Source organism: Asterias amurensis, chromosome 12 (assembly GCF_032118995.1).
Source record: "Asterias amurensis chromosome 12, ASM3211899v1".
Taxonomy (NCBI): domain Eukaryota; kingdom Metazoa; phylum Echinodermata; class Asteroidea; order Forcipulatida; family Asteriidae; genus Asterias; species Asterias amurensis.
The window spans coordinates 8,948,453-8,971,549 of record NC_092659.1 but is presented as its reverse complement, the minus strand read 5'-3'; the positions used below and the strand labels follow the sequence as shown (position 1 = coordinate 8,971,549).

At 38.8% G+C, this 23,097-nt stretch overlaps 1 protein-coding gene across 3 annotated transcripts in view; it reads right to left on the bottom strand.

Annotated features, from left to right (window-relative positions):
- Window positions 1-23,097, bottom strand: part of LOC139944876 (uncharacterized) — an 85,456-nt gene that overhangs the window by 8,694 nt on the left and 53,665 nt on the right. For all 3 annotated transcript variants that reach the window (XR_011787033.1, XM_071942023.1, XM_071942024.1), the window contains 13 exons: window positions 22,649-22,714; window positions 20,478-20,549; window positions 20,028-20,142; window positions 17,380-17,493; window positions 16,729-16,910; window positions 15,764-15,813; window positions 12,802-12,925; window positions 10,688-10,782; window positions 9,923-10,034; window positions 5,391-5,541; window positions 3,665-3,731; window positions 3,072-3,138; window positions 2,533-2,618 (listed from right to left, as the gene is read on the bottom strand). Coding sequence is in view for 2 of the 3 variants with exons in the window: in XM_071942023.1 (XP_071798124.1) it covers window positions 2,533-2,618; window positions 3,072-3,138; window positions 3,665-3,731; window positions 5,391-5,541; window positions 9,923-10,034; window positions 10,688-10,782; window positions 12,802-12,925; window positions 15,764-15,813; window positions 16,729-16,910; window positions 17,380-17,493; window positions 20,028-20,142; window positions 20,478-20,549; window positions 22,649-22,714 (1,301 nt within the window). In the remaining variant the exon portion in view is untranslated. The remainder of the gene's footprint in view (window positions 1-2,532; window positions 2,619-3,071; window positions 3,139-3,664; window positions 3,732-5,390; window positions 5,542-9,922; window positions 10,035-10,687; window positions 10,783-12,801; window positions 12,926-15,763; window positions 15,814-16,728; window positions 16,911-17,379; window positions 17,494-20,027; window positions 20,143-20,477; window positions 20,550-22,648; window positions 22,715-23,097) is intronic.

The following is a 23,097-nucleotide window of genomic DNA, read 5'->3' as shown; positions in this document are numbered from 1 at the left end:
GTATTGACAGGTTTGTGGTGAAAAGTTTGTGTTGAGAAGTTCATGTTGACGAGTTTGTGTTGACAAGTTAGTATTGACAAGTTTGTGTTGACTGGTTTGTGTTGACAAGTTTGTGTTAATGTGAGATTTTGTTTTGGCTCAATTCGTCAGTCGTCAGGAAAGGCAAACATTGGACCTGTCTAGTCAACAGGATCGCGCGGCTTTAAAGAGAAAATGTCGACATCGGGCTTGATAATAGACTCTCGAGCTCGAGAATAATTATTTCGACACTCGAGAGACGACAAAATTGGAATGAGCTTGCTATGCTCTCAGGACGCTAGGCTCGTTCTGGCTCGATCGAGAAAACGACGGAATTAGGGGCGCTCTGACGACGGGTTTGTATGGCTTCTGAGTGACATTGGGTGTAGTTCCGGCTCAATCAGCTTCGTCGGAAATGCCGATATTGGGCTCGTTAAGCTTCATGGGAAATGCCGATATTTGGCTCCTTTAGATCGTGGGAAACGTCACATCGGGCTCATTCAGCTTCGTGGGAAATACCGACATCGGGCTCGTTATAGCTTCATCGGAAATGCCGACATTGGGCTCGTTATAGCTTCATAGGAAATGCCGACATTGGGCTCGTTTGGCTTCATGGGAAAAGCCGAATTTGGGCTCGTTTTAGCTTCATGTGAAATGCCGAATTTGGGCTTGTAGGATTTGAAACTGCATGGTGGAGATAAGATATAGAAGAGTTTGCGGTAACACCATGTAATAACAATCTCTAAATGTGTTGGGGTGATTCTGAAAAGAACCGTTGGGTTAACTCGACGTTTCGATCAGTATTCTGGAGAATGCTGGACTCGTCTTCTGGAGAATGCTGGACTCTGATGCTGCATGCTGCTTAAGTACTAGGCGGTGGATCAGCGGTGATGCACGAAGGCGGGAAATGTAGGCGGGAAGTGAACTCGATGATGCGTGGTGAAACCTGTTGTGGAGCCTTGGGGGTTGTGTGTGTGGGGGGGGGGGGGGGGGGTGTGTGCTCACTAAACCGTGTCAGTAGGAACAAGCACAGGGGATAGTGAGGGTGTGGGGCCTAGGTGACTGAGGGTATAAATGACCCAAAGCAGTCTAATAGTTGGGGCCTAGGGTGTGACCGTGGATATAGAAGATCCATTGGTCGGGAGAAGGGGGAGCCAGATGTCGCTGATGTGGAAGCCGATGTCTTGGGGTACGGTGTCATGCTTGTGGATCTCGATGGCCTCTCTAATGCGTCTAGGGTGCCACGCCTGGAACGGAGCGATGATTTCAGCAGCATCCCAGTTCACTCGGTGGTCAGCGATGTGGGAATGCTTGACGATGGCGGATTTATCAAAGTCCCCCCTCCTTCCGTGTGCTCGGTGTTCCTTAAGTCTAGTGGAAAGGTTACGCCCGGTTTCCCCGACATAAACCTTACCACATTCGCATGGAATGCGATAGACTCCGGCACGGGCGGAGGGGTCCTTCTTGTCCTTGTGCGATTGGAAAGAGCCATGGAGTTTCTTCGGGGCGGAGTGATACACCTTGATACCTGCTTCCTTGAAGATGCGTTGGAGGCGATGAGAGGGGGGGACCTAGGTATGGTAAACTAACTGTGGGTGTGTGTGTTTGACCTTGGGTATAGGAGACCCTTTGGTCGGGGGGGGACGGGCTTGCTAGTCTTGACTTGCTTGGCGTTGTATCCATTCCGCTGTAGAGAAGTGGTGATGTGCTGCAACTCATGCTAGAGGCTTGTTGTAGCTTTATGGGAAATACCGACATTGGGCTCGTTTTGTGTCTTGGGAAAAGCCGATATTAAAAATGCTCGTTATATCACCCTAGTAAATGCCGAAACTGGGCTCGCTGTTTCTTCATGGGAAAAGCCGATATTGGGCACATTCAGCTTCGTGGGAAATGCCACTATTGGGCTCGTTTAGCTTCATGGGAAATGCCGACATTGGGCTCGTTTTGTGTCATGGGAAAAGCCGATATTAAATTCCGAAACTGGGCTCGCTGTGGCTTCATGGGAAAAGCCGACATTGGGCTCATTCAGCGTCGTGGGAAATACCGATATTTGGCTCGTTTAGCTTCAATGGAAATGCCGACATTAGGCTCGTTTAGCTTCAATGGAAATGCCGACATTTGGCTCGTTTTGCATAATTGGAAATGCCGATAATGGGCTCGTACATGGAAAATGCCGACATTTGGGCTCGTTTGCATCATAGGAAATGCCGATATTTGGGCTTATTTGCATCACGGGAAATGCCGACATTTGGGCTCGTTTGCGTCATAGGAAATGCTGACATTTGGGCTCGTTTGCATAATTGGAAATGCCGACATTTGGGCTCGTTTGCATCATAGGAAATGCCGATATCGGGCTCATGTGGCCTCATTGGAAATGCCGGCATTGGGCACAATTTGGGTTCTTTTTATCCACTGCCGTCCGTTTACAACCAAATGTTCAGATAGTTGTGGTCACAGATTGGTCCATTATCTTTCTCGAACACTATGTATTTATCAGTAATGTCTAATACTTGCCTTATCCGTTCAACCTTCTTCTTGTTCATGTTGGCTTTGAGGCTCAGGAACACTCGTATGACTTGAATGATGATTCCGATGTTAATCTACAAGGGCAAGAATAACATGTCATTATATAAGCATGTTAGACTTGAAATCAAGCCGTCATGTGTGTTGGGATCACAAATCGCACGGCCGCTACTACAAGTTATCAGCTGGAATAGTGGGAATCAAGGCAACCGACGACTTGACTTCAATTCTACAGGTTCATCAATAACAAAATATAAGCAAACCTTAAAATCTATGTGAAGTTTTGTTTTTACTTGATATTACAATAATGATTTTAGGAATCAGTGTTCCTATAAATTGTAACACGTAAAAGTGACATTGAAAAAACTTTACCCAGCTGATAAACAAATTAAGAACATTATTGAGAACTTTATGGCAAGATGTAATGTTGGAAATTATTTAAATGTAAATAAGTTTTAGGGGTAGCACCGACTGACTAACTAATGATTAAAATAATTGAAAGTAAAATGTTAAGCAGGTACAGGCATTACCAAGATGACGGCAGCTGCAGGAGCGATGAACGCAAAAATCCCTCCATTCCCGACGGTTAACCAGCATCTGTTATATTCAATAATATTTGTTCAATTTCATTATTATTTTGGCAGCTGTAAAGTGCCTCCACTTTGACGGATCAAGCTCATTAGGAAGTTTCAGCCCCGATAAAATTGCGAAGTTGTCAATGGACTTTCTCTTCGACTATTACGGCACTCATGATCCTCATCGCATGCTCATTCAAAAATTAATTTGGTTGTAAAGATGTTTTATAAGACAATAGCGGCATTGAGGTAGGCCTACCAGTTTTCTGTGGTCATGTGGTTGCTGGACGCTATTTTCGGTCCAAACCCAGCACAACCCAATGTGCAGTCTGGTCTGGCACCCTGTGTGCACATTTGTTTTGGGACCGAAAATGGCTTCTAATCGAAAGTTGTCCCAATAATGAATCTGGTTTATGGATCCGACCATTGTTCTATTATTCCCTTTTCTAAAGAATTCCCTTGTGGGGTACAATGTTCGATTGTTTACAATACCCCACAAAGACACTCCAATAAGCCCATTACTTTAACGTCTCTGAACGATGGATTACCTGTGTACCGTGTCGTATGATACAAATGATGCTGCCATTGTTACGCCAACTATTATCAAAGGAAATACTGGAAAAAAGTTTTAAAAGAATCTTTAAACCATCATTATTAAGGTTTGTGTATGTAAAGATTCTAGTAATTAAAGGAATGATAAAGAATTGATAACAAAACAAATCGTCTAAGATCACAGATTTACATCAAAGAATACACAGTCTAATAATGATGACTGTAGAAAACACTCCCTTGGAATATTTTTGTCTGAAATGTCATATTTGATGAGAAATAACTAATATCCCGTTTGGAGTTTAGCGATCAGTGAGCGTTTTATAAAATTTTAAACGATGTCATGCAAAATGTGTTATCGGTTTTCACTTTTTTTGTGACCCAGATGGCCGATCGGTCTCAAACTTCTACAGGTTTGTCAGTTTTGTATATATTGTGGATTGCATAAAGTGCTTACACTGCCAGCAATTCTTTATTGTTCCTTTAACACTCACTTTAAAGTTTTCCTGACCAACTAAAAACAAATCCATTCATTTTAACAGCGGCTCATTCGATTTCTTTTGAAAATTAATGTTCCGTTAAATCAGCACTCAACAGTCAAAATGAGTCCTTCAGTTTAGCACTCGATGTTCTAATTAGATCATTCAAACTCAGTAGGCCGCAACGCACATTCAATTTCGTAAAAGCCAGCAGCGAGAGCTGGTTAATTATTTAATTTAATCAAGTGTAAAAGGTAGGCGAAATTCAAATTGAGAGTAATCAAAGTGTATTCTCAGATGTCTATAAATGAAATAGAGTGACCGAAGCGAATCCGGATGAGAAAAACGAAATCATGTGTGCACGAATGCATTAACAGCTAAAAGAGACCACACTTTAGTGGATTGGAGGAAATTTGAATGCAGGTTTAAAGTCACCTGGAAATAGATTTTTGTTTTCTTCAAACATTAGAGTATATGCTTCTGAACAATAAAATAGTTTTTTGAGTAATTGTTTCTAACGATTTATATGTTTAAATAAATAAATAAATAAAGTTGTGTGGGGGTGACTACGCCTACCCCTTTTGTTACGTCAATCGAGGCAGACTGTGTTGGCACTGCATGCGATTCATCGCGCCTCGATTGCAACCCGAACAGCGCCCTCTCGGGTCGGGCTTATTTTCAAATTTGTGAAAAACATGGAAACTAGTTTTTTTGTAAACCTCAGTTAATTGTTTATTCATATTCCACTCATCAAAACACATATTTTAGTGACAGAAGCTTTATTTTGACAAAATACCACTTCTAGGTGACTTTAAGGCACCGGACAGCTTTGGTAACTGTCAAAGATCAGCAACTCCATTTAAACATAATTATGCATAAAATAACAAGTCTGTGAAAATTTTGACTCAAGAAAAAACACCCTTGTTGCACAATTAATTGTGTGCTTTCAGAAGGTTTCCAGGTCTGAAGTCTTTTAACATTTGAGTAAGAAATTACCTTTTTCTAAAATAAATATGTTACTTCAGAGGGAGCCGTCTCTTACAATGTTTTAAGCTATCACCAAGTACGCTTTTATGCTAACAATTAATTTGAGTAATAACCAATGGTGTCCGGTGGCCTTAAATCAAAATGAAGTTTTCCTGAGTTTAGACGGGGAAACCTATAGTAAATCCACACAAATGGGGGTCCAAAGTGACACAATTCTGAAATATATGATGAAAGATTGCATCGACAGTCTATTGCTCACCCCATCCGACGGTGAAATAAGTTGGCAATCTCAGCCATCTCGTCTTGGCTGATGTGGTCTTAGACAGGAGGAATATCCCCTCATTCAACATCCAGAAGAAGGTAGCAAGGAGGAAGAAATGAAGCAAGATGCCTACGGTCTTACAAACGCCCTGTCAGTTAAACAATCATCGAGCATTCATTAAAACCAGCAGAAAAAACGGTTTCCCCCTCTTATTTTGTAAAGGCACTGCAGCCGATTTCACGAAACGCTAGGATTTAATCCTATCTCGAGTTAAAGGAACACGTTGCCTTGGATCGGACGAGTTGGTCTATAAAAAGCGTTTGTAACTGTTATGAAATGCACATGGTTGGAAAGATGTTTTGAAAATAGAATACAATGATCCACACAAATATGCCTTGAAATTACGTGGTTTTCCTTTTGCTTTGCGAACTAACACGGTCGGCCATTATGGGAGTCAACATTTTGGCTCCCATAAATGGCCGACCGTGTTAGTCGACGAGGTAAAAGGAAAACCACGCAATTTTGAGGCATGCTTGAGTGGATCATTGTATTCTACTTTTAAAACATCTTTCCAATCATATGCATTTTGTAACAAACGGTTACAAACGCTTTTCGAATACCAACTCGACCGATCCAAGGCAACGTGTTCCTTTAAGACGAGTAACTCGCCCTAACCTAGGATGGGTTCAATGCGTCCTAACGTCTAAGGATACGGAACTTAACTCGTCCCAAGATTAATCCTAAGTTAGAAATCGACAGCAGGGTATTTACGTTTGTACTCCGACAAAATAGTTGCAATACAAAGTTACTTGGTAAGAAGTAGGACTGAAGCAGTTTTGTATAGTATAATGCATTTTGAGAAACTTTCACCCCAAAGAACTGCGTTTATTGAAAACGTTATCACAGACTTTTATCCCCCAAAATGTGAATCTGAGAAGTGTTACTGACAGTAACGTTTTTCAGATTTGTGTATTTCATTACTGGACATGAGCGCCACAGAATTCTTTTAGCAATATCTCGAAAACGATTTTCGCAGGTTAGTTTTATGTTATATGTCTACACATATAGATTAGAATACACAGTGCGTTCCAATTACCGAACGTAGACAATCAACTCAAGTGGGTCAGAGCTAACCTAAATACGCAATAAATGACCCAGAAAAATGTATCCCTGATTCATTTGAGGTTACCGAGTATCACTGATCGGGCCCAATTTCATGGCTCTATGCTTACCGTGGAATTATGCGCTTACATCCCATGATGATATTTTTTTATGTAATAACACAAAATGTCAAGACGGGAGTCTAAATCCAGTCCAAACCAATCGTCTTGATTTCCCAAGACACTGACGTGATTATTTTTCCTAGAGGATTCAACGGTGTCAGTTGAAACTTGTATAAGTATTGGATTAAAGGGTCAGGGTACTTTTTGTACCACGCAAAATTAACTGTCAACATATTTATTTTACACTTACACAGTTTGAAGACAATGACGATCAAAAAGCTTCCCTTTAAATTTTATTTGCTGAGGTATTAAATGTAGTTACTGAGAAATGAGTAAAACAATGTCACGAAAATAATTTTCGTCTCAGGGGACGAACATATTTTAGCATGTAAAACGTATTTACCAGTATTGGTATTTACGGGACTCTCCAGAAAACATCGCTCTGGGGGTTCTCAACAAATTGACAAATAATGAGCTGGAACTTATATTAGGTAAATTATATTACACATAAATCTTCATTCACAGTGAGTAGGGATTCATGTCATGGTCAAAAACTTGATCTACAAATGGTACCAAAACCCTTTAACCTTTTTGACAATGATTTATGAGCTTGACATGTTATTGATGTTGGAGTGTTATAACAGCAAACTACATCACGTGAGAGTAAAATAGTATTGTGTTTTGTTTGGCTAGATATTACCTTAACCAGCGTGCGGGTATTTGCTTTGAAGTGGGAGAGAATGCTGGTATATGCCTCATATTAAAGGAACACGTTGCCTTGGATCGGTCGAGTTGGTCTTTTAAAAGCGTTTGTAACCGTTTTTTTTAATAAAATGCATATGGGTAGAAAGATGTTGTAAAAGTAGAATACAATGATCAACACAAACATGCCTCGAAATTGGACGGTTTTCCTTTTACCTCGTCGACTAACACGGTCGGCCATTTATGGGAGTCAAATTTGGAGTCAAATTTTTGACTCCCATAAATGGCCGACCGTTTTAGTTCGCACAGTGAAAGGAATACCACTCAATTTCGAGGCAAACTTGTGTGGATCATTGTACGCTTTTTATAGATAAACGCTTTTTATAGACCAACTCGTCCGATCCAAGGCAACGTGTTCCTTTAATAACAAATAATAGTGAACATTTCTAGTGTGCCATGTCGAACTTGATGGCAATCATGGCGCAAAAACAAGAACTCTGCTGTTAACACAAAGACAACCAAAGGCCGAAAGTTATATGTTCACACTCGTAAACTAATACTGCTCTTTGTATAATATAGAAATGGTCAAAAATGGCAAAGTTTGTGCAAACTCTAGTAGAATTATTTTTTTTCTTTTTTTAGTTAATTGCGTTGGTAACAACGAGAGCAAATTGTGATGTATTTTAACTGTCAGACAAACCCTTTTCCCGCACGTTTCAGTAATGGTCGGCTGACCATCGCCCTAAAGTGATAGAAAATTTTACTTTTCTTGCAAAGGAAACAATATCATGCCGAAACTATTTCACTGGACACTTGGGAATGATTATGTACTTTCAGTCGAGTAAGTTATTTTGTAGTAATTTGGAAAAACATTTTGCATGTCTGCAAAATGATGTAGCCAAGTCTACATTTTAAAGAACAACGTGACAATTTTCTTTTAAAGTTACTATTATTTTGGGACGGGGAAAACATCCATTCTACTTAGTCTTTAAGTTACACACTATAAGACAAGTTTAGGTAATTTTAAGAACTAGTAATTTAATCAAATGGTGGGGGGCACAATTTAAGTTGAAGAGCTGCTTAAATGTTTGGTGTTTTTTGGGGGGCACTTCAGACGAGATTACTCACAGGCTGTTTACTATCTTTACTATCTTTCTACAAGTAGGCTCTCGGACAAACAATTACACAATTTATTTTTCTGGGTCACTACCTTACTGTAATCAGACGATATCTGAGTATGTTTTGTCCGTGAATTTTCGAAAAGTGCATTTGTATACTTTGATTTGAAAACAAGGCGATTTGAGTGAGAATGCACGCCTTAGAATTAGTGTGAATGATGTACCATCCCCGATGGGAATGCTACGGCAGATAGACTGTCAACATCGTGACATTAATCTTTGTGATGTTCGTGTCATCTCACCACATCCAACACCCATCCCCCCTAATTGCCAACACGAACTGATGAGTAAAACATTCCGGAATGATCTCGCACACAAACACACGGCGGTAATATGTAATAAGCAGAAACCATTATCACACCTTCGACGAGTGTCTTGTTCCCTCTATGCTTTATCACTCATTAACGCATATCCTTAAAGGCACCAGGGGTCGATTTCACAATGAACCTAGGACTAGTCCTAGAAGATATTAATAAACACTTATGGCTAGTCCTGAGTGAGGACGATTTTAAAAACTCTTGGTGAAATCAAACACTCGACACGTTTGGCAATATTTTCAAAGAACAGTATTTTCACTTGGTGTATCCCAACATGTGCATAAAAAACAAATCTGTGAAAATTTGGACTCAAATGTTCGTGGAAGTTGCATGAAAATAGTGTTCAAATGGCTGAGAAAGGCTTCAGGCCTAAAACCTTTCTCAGATTCGATTACTTTAAGAAATTACCTCTTTATCAAAAACTAAGTTACTTCAAAGAGAGATGTTCACCACAGTGCTTTATATTATCAACAGCTCTCCATTGCTCTTCATCAAGTAATTTTTTATGCTAATACATATTTTGAGTAATCACCATACCAATAGTGTTGAAGTTTATTTGAAAGTTTTCACAAATTGTTGAATTTGGTCATAACATTTGTTAACACGATTGAATGTTTTGTTAACCTTCGGCAGTCCATGCCAATCAGCGCAGTCTGTTTATTAATATTGTAAAGGTATTTAAAGACACTGGACACTTTTTGTAATTTACAAAGACCAGTCGTCTCACATGAGAAAACATAAGCACAAAATAACAAAACCTGTGAAAATTTGAACTCTTGGTCGTCGAATTTGCGTGATAATAATGGACGAAAAAACATCCTTGTCACAACAAGTTGTGTGCCTTTAGATGCTTGATTTCGAGACCTCAAAATCTAATTCTGAGTTCTCGAAATCAAATTCAAATATTTGAGTGGAAATTTATTTTTTTCTCGAAAACTACGTTACTTCAGAGGGAGCCGTTTCTCACAATGTTTCAAACTATCAACAGCTCTCAATTGATCGTTAAACCAGTAAGGTTTAATGGTAATAATTATTTTGAGTAATTCCCAATAGTGTCCGGTGCCTTTAACATTTATTTTGATGGGAGAAAAAACAAAATGGCGTCCTACCTGCGGATTCTTGTCCTGTGTTCTGTCGATACCGAAGACAAAGATGAGCTGCGCGAGCATCAGTGACACGGCAAGGTTCATGTGAATGATGTTCCTGTCTGCACGGTACATCCTGATCCAAAAAGAGTCAATTTATTATATCGATACATGTACATCCTGATTAAAAAAGAGTCAATTTATTATCTCGATACATACTGACCCAAAACGAGTCAAATTAATACTTAAATACGTCCTCATCCAAAAAAAAAAGTCAAACTGTTATCACAATATATCCTGATCCAAAAAGTGTTACAATTATTAACCAAAAAATATTAAAAAAATATCTCAATACATCCCGGTCTGAGAATTGTCTAATAATCATCTCAAAACATTTTGACCTAAAAAGAGTAAACAAGATTACCCCAATACATCCTGATCCTAAAATAGTCAAAGTATTAAACTTAATACAAAGGGGGCCTACAGAAAAAGTAGATTTGTTGTCACAATACATCCTGATCAAAAACCGATAAGTTATTTGCAAGTCAAAATATTATTCAAAAACACACTTATCTGAAAAGAGTCGACTATTTATCACAAACGTCCTGAAAAAAAGAGTCAAATTCTAATTATCCCAAAATATCCGTGATTAAAAAATAGTCAAATTGTCATATTTCAACACAACCTGATCCAAAATGAGTAAAATTTATTAGCCTAACACATTCTGATCGTAGAAGTGGACTAACTTTTGTCCAAAAAGAAAAAATGGATAGGATTTTCATGTTTTACTTTTGGGTAATGAAGATGATCAGCATGACTGCAAGGCAAGTTATTGATAAAGCGCAACCAGCCCACGTCAGGTAGTCCAGAGATTTAGGGAGATCCTGTAAAAAATAGGAAAACATAAATTGAAGAATGGAAAAGAGAATTATGTAAAAGGGAAAGAAAAGTGTTTAATTGAACATCGAGGAATGAGATCAAGTTCGCTCTGGAAGTTCACTGTGACGTGAGCGTACCATGGCCAAGCGGTCTAGCATATCAAGCAAAGTTATCTAGGTTGACTAAGTTATCGAAGTATTGGTTCGGGTCCCGGTCGTTGCACTTGTGTCCTTCAACGAGGTACTAAGCAATAGACCTTGTCATTGTGCAGCCATCTTCAAATGATATCAATGTTACCAAACCGAGGCTGGAAGAACAAAATAGTCAGGTTCCTATTTGAAAAATGATTAGCATTCATTATTGTTATTCGATGCAAGGTACATGACCAAGATGGATGCAGCATGGTAAAGGTTTATATAGACGTTATCACTGTGCAGCCAACTTTGGTTCTTCCCATTCAATTAATCAACTCAAGGAATTCTCTTACAGGGTCCATGTATGAACAAATCATATATTGTAGGTACATTGTTCCATCGTGACAAATACCACACAAGGGCACTATCTCCATCATAACGTGTCAGGTTAGTGGAGTGCTACAATTGCTTCTCTATAAATATAATTATGAATAGTAGACTTGCTATACAACCATGTGTAAAATCTCTTTTGAGGGGTGGTTTGATCTCGACGTTTCGAACAGTATACTCTGTTCGTCTTCAGGAGAAATTCTTTAGCATTCACCATGCAAAGCTTCAAACACCCTTTGCTTCTCTATTGTTACATTTTTTAATGAACCCCCCCCCCCTCTGTGCTTCCTTACCTGAATGAAAATACATTATGAGGTTTTCTTTGTTCCATTTTGTAAAGTACACTCACAAGGACCAGCGTAATAAGCCTTTTATGAAGTACAAATTATCCGCGCAAAACAACACAATGAGAGCAAAGAGGAAACATAGCAAACGCATGTGTTAAAGGCAGTGGACACTATTGGTAATTACTCAAAATAATTATTAGCATAAAACCTTACTTGGTAACGAGTAATGGGGAGAGGTTGGTAGAATAAAACATTGTGAGAAACGGCTCCCTCTGAAGTGGAGTAGTTTTCGAGAAACAAGTTATTTTCCACAAATTTGATTTCGAGACCTCAAGTTTAGAATTTGAGGTCCTGAAATGCAGGCATCTGAAAGCACACAACTTCGTGTGACAAGGGTGTTTTTTCTTTCATAGTTATCTCGCAGCTCTGACGACCAATCGAGCTCAAATTTTCACAGGTTTGTTATTTTATGCATATGTTAAGATACACGAAGTGGGAAGACAGGTCTTTGACATTTACCAATAGTGTCCACTGGCTTTAAGGACTCTGCAAATTGTCCTCGCGAAATGACAAATAAGGAAGAAGGCAAAATAGAAGAAAATTAACCACAGGCAACACACTAGGAGTCCTTGCAGAATCACAGTGCTCAAAAGAAATAATTGAACAGCCAAGCCCGAAAAAAAAATGAAAATAGGAAATTGACTTCTTCGAACAAAACTGAATGCCCCAGGGACTTTTTAAAAATGAGAATTTAAAAGAGTCGTTTCTGTACATGACTTTTTGAACCCATCTCTAACGAAAACCTGATGAGGTTACGTGATCCCAGAGGCCGGTGCTTCTTATAAATTTCCAAGATATGTCTTCCTTCTACTATGATGATAATTTTAAAGAAATTATGTAGAAGAGATACTCAGAACTGAGCTGGAAATATCTCAAGGGAAATCTGATACAAATAAAAATCCTTGGATACGCATCCTTTTGTTTGATGACTCTTGCCCTTTCTTAGATTGACGGCCTGACTTCGTTAGTTATTGTACTGTCCAAACAAATCAAATAAATGAAAACTAAGACATCAAATTCAGGGGTGCAGCAAGGTCTTTTTAGAGGGTGTCTGGAAATTATTTTGCCAATTGCCAAACCAGTTTGTAACTAGGGAGGTGCACGGGTGCACGTGCTCACCAAAATTGATGTCTGCCCCGTTAATTAAACCTACCTGTTGATGGGTCATTTGCATGATAACTGCGAAGCTGGTTAGATGTGTCATATGGCAGACGGTATGGGTGCTGTTGGAAGAAGCCACACTGCAACCCTTAGACGACCACGCACCACCCTTCACGCTTTGTAAAAAGGCGGGGAAAACAGTTGACAATAAACGCATCATAATTTCCATTGATAAAATTAACCGAATATAACAACAAAACATAGAAACATCGTCGTCTAACACCACAAGGCTGGACGGCCGCTTCAAGGTGAGGGCTTTATCTAATTGATTTGGGCTGTCAACTCAAATCAATTGTCACCAGAGGCAAGTTGCCTCCCACCACTGGGGCTAAAACAGGGTCAACCCATTAACGGTCCCTATAAGGATGTAGGCATTGGTATCATCCACTTTGAGCCTGGCTGGTAAGAACATAATGCACTACCTTTCCGTTACATTATTCGATAATGATTTTCCAAATTTAATTTATTTCAAAAACATATTTATTTGCCACAACTTTCAAAGCCAATTGCAGTAAATTACATTTCGCTTTCCGCTACGTCTTGCAATTCCCGTTGATGTGCATCAATATTTATACAGTACTGTAAACACAAGAGCAGCAATCGAAACTCAATTCACGCCAAGTGGGATTCCTATATAAATAAAAATGACTGTAAATTAAACAATCCTCTTGGCGCACGTAGTGACTCAAGCACGAACTAGACGAAGCTTTTCAATTCGTTTTCATATCAACGCTGTAATGTACTTATTTATCTAAGCTATTGTAAAGACGCATTACCATTCAACTCATTCAAAAACAGCATCCGGTGTTTGGTTTGTTTTATATAAGTTCAAGGGGAACACTGACATATGTTGGCCTGGTTTTTGTTTTATAAAACGAGGGAACGAAATAGCAATTCAAGGGACTGAACAGACATTTTGCGGGAAAGAAATTATATTTCGAGGGAGCAAAATATTTACAACTTTTATACATGCGTTACCTTCCCTTTAGGGGTTCTTGTAAGACTGTCAAAGTGTGATTAAAGTGTGTCTGTAAAAAACAGAGACTGATAAAACAATTTTTTGAAGAGGTGATTATAACATCTTATTGATCGTTTTATTAAAGGACCAAAATAGTTTAGTTTGTCTCTACATCTATGACAGTGTGATTAATAGGCAAGCGACAAACTCAACAGAACTTAGGCAAAGTTTTTTCATGCACTTTTTTTTATATAATGAAGTAGAAACAAACAAACAAACAAACAAACAAACAAACCAACCAATAAACCAACGCTCCAGCAAACAGACTAATGAAAGATAATTGAAGATTTTTCCGTGAAGTTTTAAACTAAAATCTGGCAAATCTGCCTTCAAGATTGTTGCACTGAAATTATGAAGAGTTTCAACAAAAATTTCACAACAATAAAAAACATTAAATACAATGGACAGAGTTGTTTGGGGCTGTAATTCTACAAAACCGACATAACTTCTACCGGTATCGCCAGTGTTGACATTTGTAACACTACTTTAAACCCACGCGTTTTGCGAGTTAATGAATAATCATTTTAACATTCGCTGAACTTGCTCAAACAAATTTATGTCAAAATATTTATCTTTACTTTCCACATTCTGGATGTCTCATATACCAGACGACGACAGACATTAATATCAAATATTGATATTGATATTTATACACTCAATAATTATGATTTTAGTTTGCACGCAATGTACATTCAGAAACGACGGATCTTTCGTTATGCATCATTACGCCCAGACCCCTGCCCCCCCCCCCCCCCCACTCGCTACCACCTCTCTTTTGATTAGAAAATGCACCACGGAAGCGCTAAAACCAGTTTTGCCGTATGCTCTCAAACGATAAGAAGACACATTAATGACACAAATGGAAGATTGCAAAGCAGGAGTGGTGGTTGACACTCAAGTTTGATTGTGAAACAGGCTAGTGCTGCAGGGATGTGGCAGTCCCAACCGCAGTGGCAGTCCCAACCGCAGTGGCTCAAAGGCCTCCGCCCTTGTCCTCTTGCCCCTACCAAATTAGATCGAGAAAACATTTGATAAATGAATGGTTCCCTACATTATTATACCCTTTTAATTGCCTTGCCCCCTAACCCCCCCCCCCCCCCCAACATACCATGGTGTCAAGATGGCGGATTTTATAAACGCCGCAAAAAGTGTCAACTGAATTCATTTTGAACCAGGAACATAACAATCCCATGTACTGCTGCTGCCATTACAACGCATACCTCCGATTACTTGACAATAAAACAAAGGCCCATCGTATTGGGTCGACTTTAGATGTCCGTCATACTCGTTTCTGGTCAACGACCCCTCTTCTCCGAGCGGCTCTCGGAAACTGTTCCGGTCGATAAAGTTTACGTCATGAACTTGTTTCTGGTCAGGGCCGCCTTAACACGACCCTCACCGAAGAGAAAAGTGATAAAAAAGTCAGGTGTCATTCTGGAAAAATTTATACGGGTGTTTAACAGTGTTAACGTACGAATGCCCAATCGTGCCATTGAAGTATATAATTTTAATTCGTAATAACGGATTATTAATTCGTTATTACGAAATAATAATTCGTTATTACGAATTAATAATCCGTTATTACGAATTAATAATTCGTTATTACGAATTAATAATTCGTTATTACGAATTAATAATCCGTTATTACGAATTAATAATCCGTTATTACGAATTAATAATCCGTTATTACGGCTTTCGTATTAACGCGTTCGGGGGACTTGTCAAAAATTGCGGCATCATATCGGCCATATATGATAGTAAAATTAACTTGATATAAGATGTTGGATATATTATCTTAATGTCCAATATCCAATATCTGCAAAGCAACATCGATGTTCGATATTCGATACTCGATATTCGATAAATGTGAATGTCCAATATCCAATATCCAATATCCAATATCAAACTACTGTCACCCATTAAACTATTTACTTACCCGTCTGTTATCCAGTACCGACATGACGCCTCCGCTGTTTGATTTTTCGGCTGGGGGAAAAATGGAACATTCAGTTTGTTTAACCCTGATATTGTAGGAAATTGTTGTTTCAACCTTGTACGTACGTCCTTGCTTCTTTTCTATGAAGCGGTTAATATCCGTAAAGTTGAAATAAATGCTGGTATCGGCTGTGTTTACGTACCACCTCTAATTTCATAGATTAAAGAAAGTTCAGTTTCATATTAACATATACCAGTAAGTCTACTTATTGTGGTTATTTCTCACTTGTTTCCACACCGTTCGTGCGTAGCTTCAAAACATCAAGCAAACAAACACATAAATTCCCAAACATGCATCCGTGGAGCATTCTTTTGTTTCCCCCCCGTCTCTGATCTTAACATTTTCCCCAAAACTGTACACATATTTGCTTGTGGAACACCTCAGTATTTCCAATAGCCTCACTTTCGCACTATTGCTATTAATGTGAAGGAAATTCAATAGGTGCGCGACATTTTCGCAAATACCCATTGTGCGTGCGCTAACGGATGAATGAGGAGCTTGCTGTTCAAGCTTGATCGCTAGCTAGACCAGGGACCAATTTCATAGCGCTGCTTAGCGGCCGATTTTGTGCTTACTGTGTGATTTCCATTTAATAGCGCTGCTAACCGTAAGCACATGAAAAGGCATGCTTACGGTGCTTACCACACGAAAATAATTGACGTCACAATGCAAATCCACGGTAAACACGCAATATGGCCGCCCAATTTTTTCTGCTAACCTGTGAAATACGCTAAGGCTTAAGCAAATTGTTCTGCTACAGTAAGCACGCAAATTTGCTTACTGTTAAGCAGCGCTATGAAGTTGAGCCCTGGATGAACCTCATTCTAGGCCTAACGCGCGCGTACAGAGAATTTGCGAACTGATAATGGGTAGACATGTTTCTCGCCCAGTGATTTGTTTTATACCTCTAAATTTGAGAAAGTTAGTTCCATCGGCATATCGTCCGTGAGCAATACGGCCTCACCGTCCCATCGGCGCAAGGATATCGTAGTAACGAGGCTCCCGATTGTATTTTCAGTCTTGGATCCTTCTATCGTGGATGGCAACTCCTCGTGAAGGAGACTAGCAGTGGAAATGGCTATTGTGGCTGAAAAGCAAAATTTATAATCAATCAATGTATTGAGAACGTTTAAATGCGTCCATAGCTTTTGTCGCCACAATTCGGATACGGACAGACTGAGAGAACAGGGCCCAGTTGTATTCCTCTGCTTACCCTAACCAACCCAACCCTAACCAACCAACCCTAACCGGAAGCAGGGAGGGTAGTTTTACTTGTGCACGTGCGCACTCCTTGTTACTAGGCATTCTTCGTACACGAAGCTAATGCAGAAGTTCGGCGCTTGTATACAGTAATAAGAGGAGCTTTGGTGATCGTAAGCGCAGAAATCGGCGTTAATGAAATTCGGCCCGAGACTAAAGCAGAGAGACTAAAACCGTTTCTGAATCAGTGGCTGCGGCTGCAGCTAGACCACAAAGTCTACATACAATGAAGCATAGATTGCAGCAACCTTAACAGCAGCCACAGCCGTTTTGGACTGAAGTAATTATAGTCTTACCTCCAGCCTCTTTGACAGACTTTGGTAAAGAAAGTGAGAAGGTCTGGTTCCCAAGCTGTCCACCAATAGCTTCGTCATCGTCACAATCCGCACACAACGTCATCACCTTCATAACTTGACACATCAAAAAGTTTCATAGTTAAGTTATGCAAAATAACACTTCATAAACTGAACTTCTGTGAGGATTAAAAATGATCGATCTTTTTTTGCTATAAATTTTTTTTTAACAGTACTAACCGGCTCTTCTCAGAGCCACCACCACAAAGTGATTTTATATCACCGCAAACCTTACTAACTTAAAATCTCTTTACTCCCGGGTGAACACAATTTGCTTATTGATTGACGACATTTTAATTTAGTTTCAGCAAAGGTCACCTGTTGCAGATGTTCGTTTAAGAGGGGCGGCTACAAAGCAAAATGTATAATATACAAATTATGAGGATTGAACCAGTCTTTGTAAAATCGAGCCCCGATGCAGTAATTTATAAAGTAAACATTTCAAGGTAACGTACCGTTTCAAGAAAATGATTAGTATTTGGTCGAGGTGACGACATTTTTTATTTTAGCTAAAAGCCACTCAGTTACAAAGCATTATAGCGGCATGACCCCGAAGACCATTACATTATACTGGTTGAAACGTCGAAACGTTATGATTCACAGCTCTAGTCTAAACAAATCTGTTTAATGAGGTTACTGCTAAACACCTCTCTTGCTTGTATTTTCCTACATGGCACTCAAAATTTACGTCCAAACACTGGGCCTACAATTCAGCAAGTAAACTGCCGGGGGGACGTATCCAGGGTTCCAGCTGCAAATTAATCAAGACCAGCAGACGGTGACAGACAGTTACTTCCTCTGGTTTATTTGCCCAAGTAAAACAAGAGGAACCTCTCAGTCACTTAAAAAATCAAAAGTAATGAAGATGACCAAGCAGTTCGGGCCTAGGTGACGTTTGAAATGAAGAGGTATTTTAATGGGTTCCTGTTTTCACAGCACGTCATGAATCACATGCACGTAATTAGGAAATGTTTACACTTTCTGTGCTTATTTAGCTAATGTGAACGATCATTTACACAAAGGTTTTTTGAAAGTTTTTAGCGTCTCACTTAGTAAGAGATTGCTGTCACTTAGTAAGAGATTGCTGGATCACACGATTCGACTGGCCGCCGTTCCTTCAATCAATAAAGCAATGACACGCTCAATACAAAAACACATGATACCATTATGAGGAACACCATTCTAAACCAGCCTAACCTAAAAGAGTGGCTGCTCTTATCACACAGAAAGTGGCATTACGGGCGTTTTGTGAGTGTTTTAGATTGAAAGCCTTAAAGTTAAAGGCAGTGGACACTTTTGGTAGTTACTCAAAATATTTATCATCATAAAATCTTTCTTGATTACAAGTAATAGGGAGAGATAGATGGTATAACACATTGTGAGAAACAGCTCCCTCTGAAGTGACGTAGTTTTCGAGAAAGAAGTAATTTTCCACGAATTTGATTTCGAGACCTCAAGTTTAGGGTCTCTCTCTCGAAAAACTACGTCACTTCAGAGAGAGCCGTTTCTCAAATGTTTTGTACTACCCACCTCTCCTCATTACTCGTAATCAAGTAAGGTGTTATGCTAATAATTATTTTGAGTAATTACCAATAGTGTCCACTGCCTTTAAGAGAAGCACGTTGTGGTTAGCTGTCTAGCTCAAGGTAACAAGAGAGTGTCTTCCACAGAACTTAAATGTTTTACACTTTAATGTAAGTAATGTTCAATGTTACATTTCTTAGAGTGTGAACTTTAACAGGATGCAACTGAGTTTGAGTGGCGGCAATGGAGCACAAGGTTAAACACGTTAGTTTATCAGTAAGGAGGTGTGGATAGTGGTTGAACCGCGCTCAGTTTCCCTTGTGGTTTATCATTTGACGTTTTGTAATAACTGTGTAACGAGACTCGAGAGGATTTAGAATAATATTATGACATCTGTGAAGTAGACAGCCTTTTTAGATGAAAACACTATCATAGCAAATACATTCAAACAGTCGAACGTTTTAAAATGGTATACTTTGCCTTTAACACAAAACGTTGTCGGGTAACAACATAAAATTCTTCATTCCAATACAAATTCAACATCAATTCAATTTTAAAACAGTGTGAACAGTAAAAAGGAAGTGATGAGTTCAACTAACAAGAAAAAAAAAATCAGTCAATACATTTTTCAAAATAATCCTCGTTGTATTAAAGACACTGGACACTATTGGTAATTGTCAAAGGCTAGCCTTCACAGTTAGGGTGTATCTCAACATATGCATAAAATAAAAAACCTCTGAAAATTTTAGCTCAATCGGTGGTCGAAGTTGCGAGATATTAATGGAAGAAAAATAAAAATCCCTTATCGCACCATGGTCACACGAACTTGTGTGCTTTCAGATGCTTGATTTCGAGACCTCAAAATTCTAAATATGAGGTCTCGAAATCAAATTCGTTGAAAATTACTCCTTTCTCGACGAGAGGGAGACGTTTCTCACAATGTTTTATACAATCAACCTCTCCCCATTACTCGTAATCAAGTAAGGTTTTATGCTAATAATTATTTTGATAATTACCAATAGTGTCCAGTGGCTTTAAAATGATTACCGAAACCGAAAAGTACTTACCGATTTCTGGAGACGATACTATGAGAGGCTTTGATGGTGCAATCATCATTTCAGCCAAACTGTCCATCAAAGAATCCAGCGATTTCTCGATATCGTTCGACTGTTCCTCGCTATTCTGCAATTGCAAATCGAAACATTTATATTTAACAATTTATCCGAAAGAAGTGAGACTTATTGATAGTGTAGGGTGAGATATATTTTCTAACCCTACAAGTTTGAGAGGAGTGTATCTCGAACAGTAACTTACTCGGTATGAGATAGCTGTTGATTATAGAACATTGTTATAAGTTATAGCAATAAAGCAAGCAAACAGAAAGAAAACTACAACGTTCCACAAATTCTAAAAACTGTATAACAGAGAAAAGGGAAGATAAAATAACCCTACGTAAAAAGGTGTGTGGTTTAACTAAGTATTTATAATAAAAAACGAAAGAAAAATTGTGATCTTACCCTGGTTTCTACGGACCTTGATGATGACGCTGATATCAGAGAATCTACTGCACTCATCACTTTGGTGTCGTTCTAGGATGAAGGGGAAAAAGAGTAAATACAAATTTAAGTCATGGATTGCATATAACAGCATGTCTACGTATTTTAACCGGGGACTTTAACAAAAGGGATCTAATATACCGAGAACGTCCTCGCTTTGATTCGTGCGTACAAAACCTTGGGAATGTCGCCAAAAAATAAAATAAAAAAATAACAGCGTGAGTTGGGGGGGGGGGGGGTGCCAATGTTAAAGCATTGAATAAATTCGGTGAACAGTATTGTCCACAGCCCACACTTCATGTATCACAACTTATATATAACAAACCTGTGAAAATTTAGGCTCAATCGGTCATCTTAGTCGGGAGAAAATAACGGGAGAACCCACCCTTGTTTCCGCACGTTTCGCCGTGTCATGACATGTGTTTAAAATAAATCCGTAATTCTCGATATCGAGAATTGATATTGTTTGAATGTTTTCTCAAAAAGTAAAGCATTTCATGTTATAATATTTAAAGAGAAGTATTTCACCATTACCTTATGTAAACCCTGTAAATTATTTGTAAATCTGTGAACTTAAAAAAAAGAAATTGTACCGAAAGTGTCCAATGGCTTTAAGGATCAAAGTGGAGCAACCGAACTAAAGAAGTAAATGATCACAATGTGTTGGCTAAGCTGTCTATAGTGGAGCATGCGAACTCGCAACTCAAATACAGGGAGTGGGTTCGGGTTCCGTTCATAGCATTTGTACCTTTAAAGGCAGTGGACACTATTGGTAATTACTCAAAATAATTATTAGCATAAAACCTTTCTTGATTACGAGTAATGGGGAGAGGTTGATGGTATAAAACATTGTGAGAAACGGCTCCCTCTGAAGTGCCATAGTTTTCGAGAAAGAAGTAATTTTCCACGAATTTGATTTCGAGACCTCAGATTTAGAACTTGGGGTCTCGAAATCAACCATCTAAACGCACACAAGTTCGTGTGACAAGGGTGTTTTTTTTCTTTCATTATTATCTCGCAAGTTCGATGAGCGATTGTGCTCAAATTTTCACAGGTTTTTTATTTTATGCATATGTTGAGATACACCAACTGTTGAGGCTAGTCTTTGACAATTACTAATAGTGTCCACTGCCTTTAAGCAAAACCCCGAATTAGGTCAAGTCCGAATTGGCGACTTTGGCTGTGACTTGGCCGCCGAAGACACAAACAATTCCCCATGGCTTTAAATCGATGGCCGCAATCGAAATAAGGCCTGATAAGAGCATGCATAATATCCACAGCAAAACAGAAACCGCTACTTTTTATCTTCACATAAAAAGGAGAAAACACTATCGCAGATTTTAATGAAATTCCACAGGCTTGTTGTAGAGCCTATGTTGTTTTCTATGAAAGTTGGAGTATGACAAATCCTCCAAAATTTACGCTTTGCTTCACCTGTATACAGAAACGATTTCCTATCAGCCTTTGATGCTGTAAACTGCCCATAGCCTAATTCACTATCAATTTAAAAAAAAATACGTTGAATTGTTATCTCCTCATTGTATACATGACAGATGTTCAGCAGCATTTCTATTTTCCCATTGTCCCCTTTTGGAATGAGTGTATAGTTTGGACAATCCATTTAGCACTTTTGGATAATTAATATGTTTGAGTCTGCTCGGGTGAACTGTGCGTAAAGTTGATCAAAAGCAATAAATATGTACGTGTTTATCAAGTGCAGAAATCGTGTTCGTCAGCCATAACAAACACCACTAGAGGAGGTCGTGTGATATTAATGTATTTGGAACTGGTTTCATACCTTCGTCATGGTGCGGCCATCTTGTTTTTTTCCCTATTCAAATCAATGTAACCAAACTGAGGCTGGAAGGTGAATTAGTCTGGTTCCCTGTTTGTAATATGAATGCCAGCATTCATTACTGTTATTGGATACAGGGAGCATGATATAGGTTTATAGGATCGCCATATGTAAAGTCATCACGTTGTTACTTCTGCCAACGGCCGAGCTATAGGGCAAATTTATGGTCTGGCCCTGTATGGTCAAAATGATGCTCAACATTCATTATTCATAACGTATGGACAAGGGACACGACACAAATAAACAACTCCAATTAACTTTTGATGAATATTCTTACCGTAAACATCTCCATGACTCCACGGACTTGCTCTAGCTCTTCGTATAAAGCGTCTGCGGGTTTTCGCTGAGCAAAATAAATAAATAAATAAATAAATAAATTGGAGTAAATGTATGCAGTCCTCAAACTCTAACTCTCTCTATTTATATTACTTTTCTAATTACACTAGTAAAATGTCAAGTAAATAATCATTATGATTATCAAATGATCAGTTTCAATGAGGCATTTTGTTCTCAGAGCTAGGTTTTGTTTTTAAAAAAATTACATCTTATGGGGTTATAGTTAAATAGTGCAAATAAAGTTGTGTTGGCAGAACCGTGAACTATTTGAACACAATATGGTGTAAGTTTTGAATATTTTTTCAACATCTATATGTGACAACATCTTTGGTGTCAATTTTAACACCAAAGTTGTATTGTAATAATAATAATACACGGTTTTTATATAGC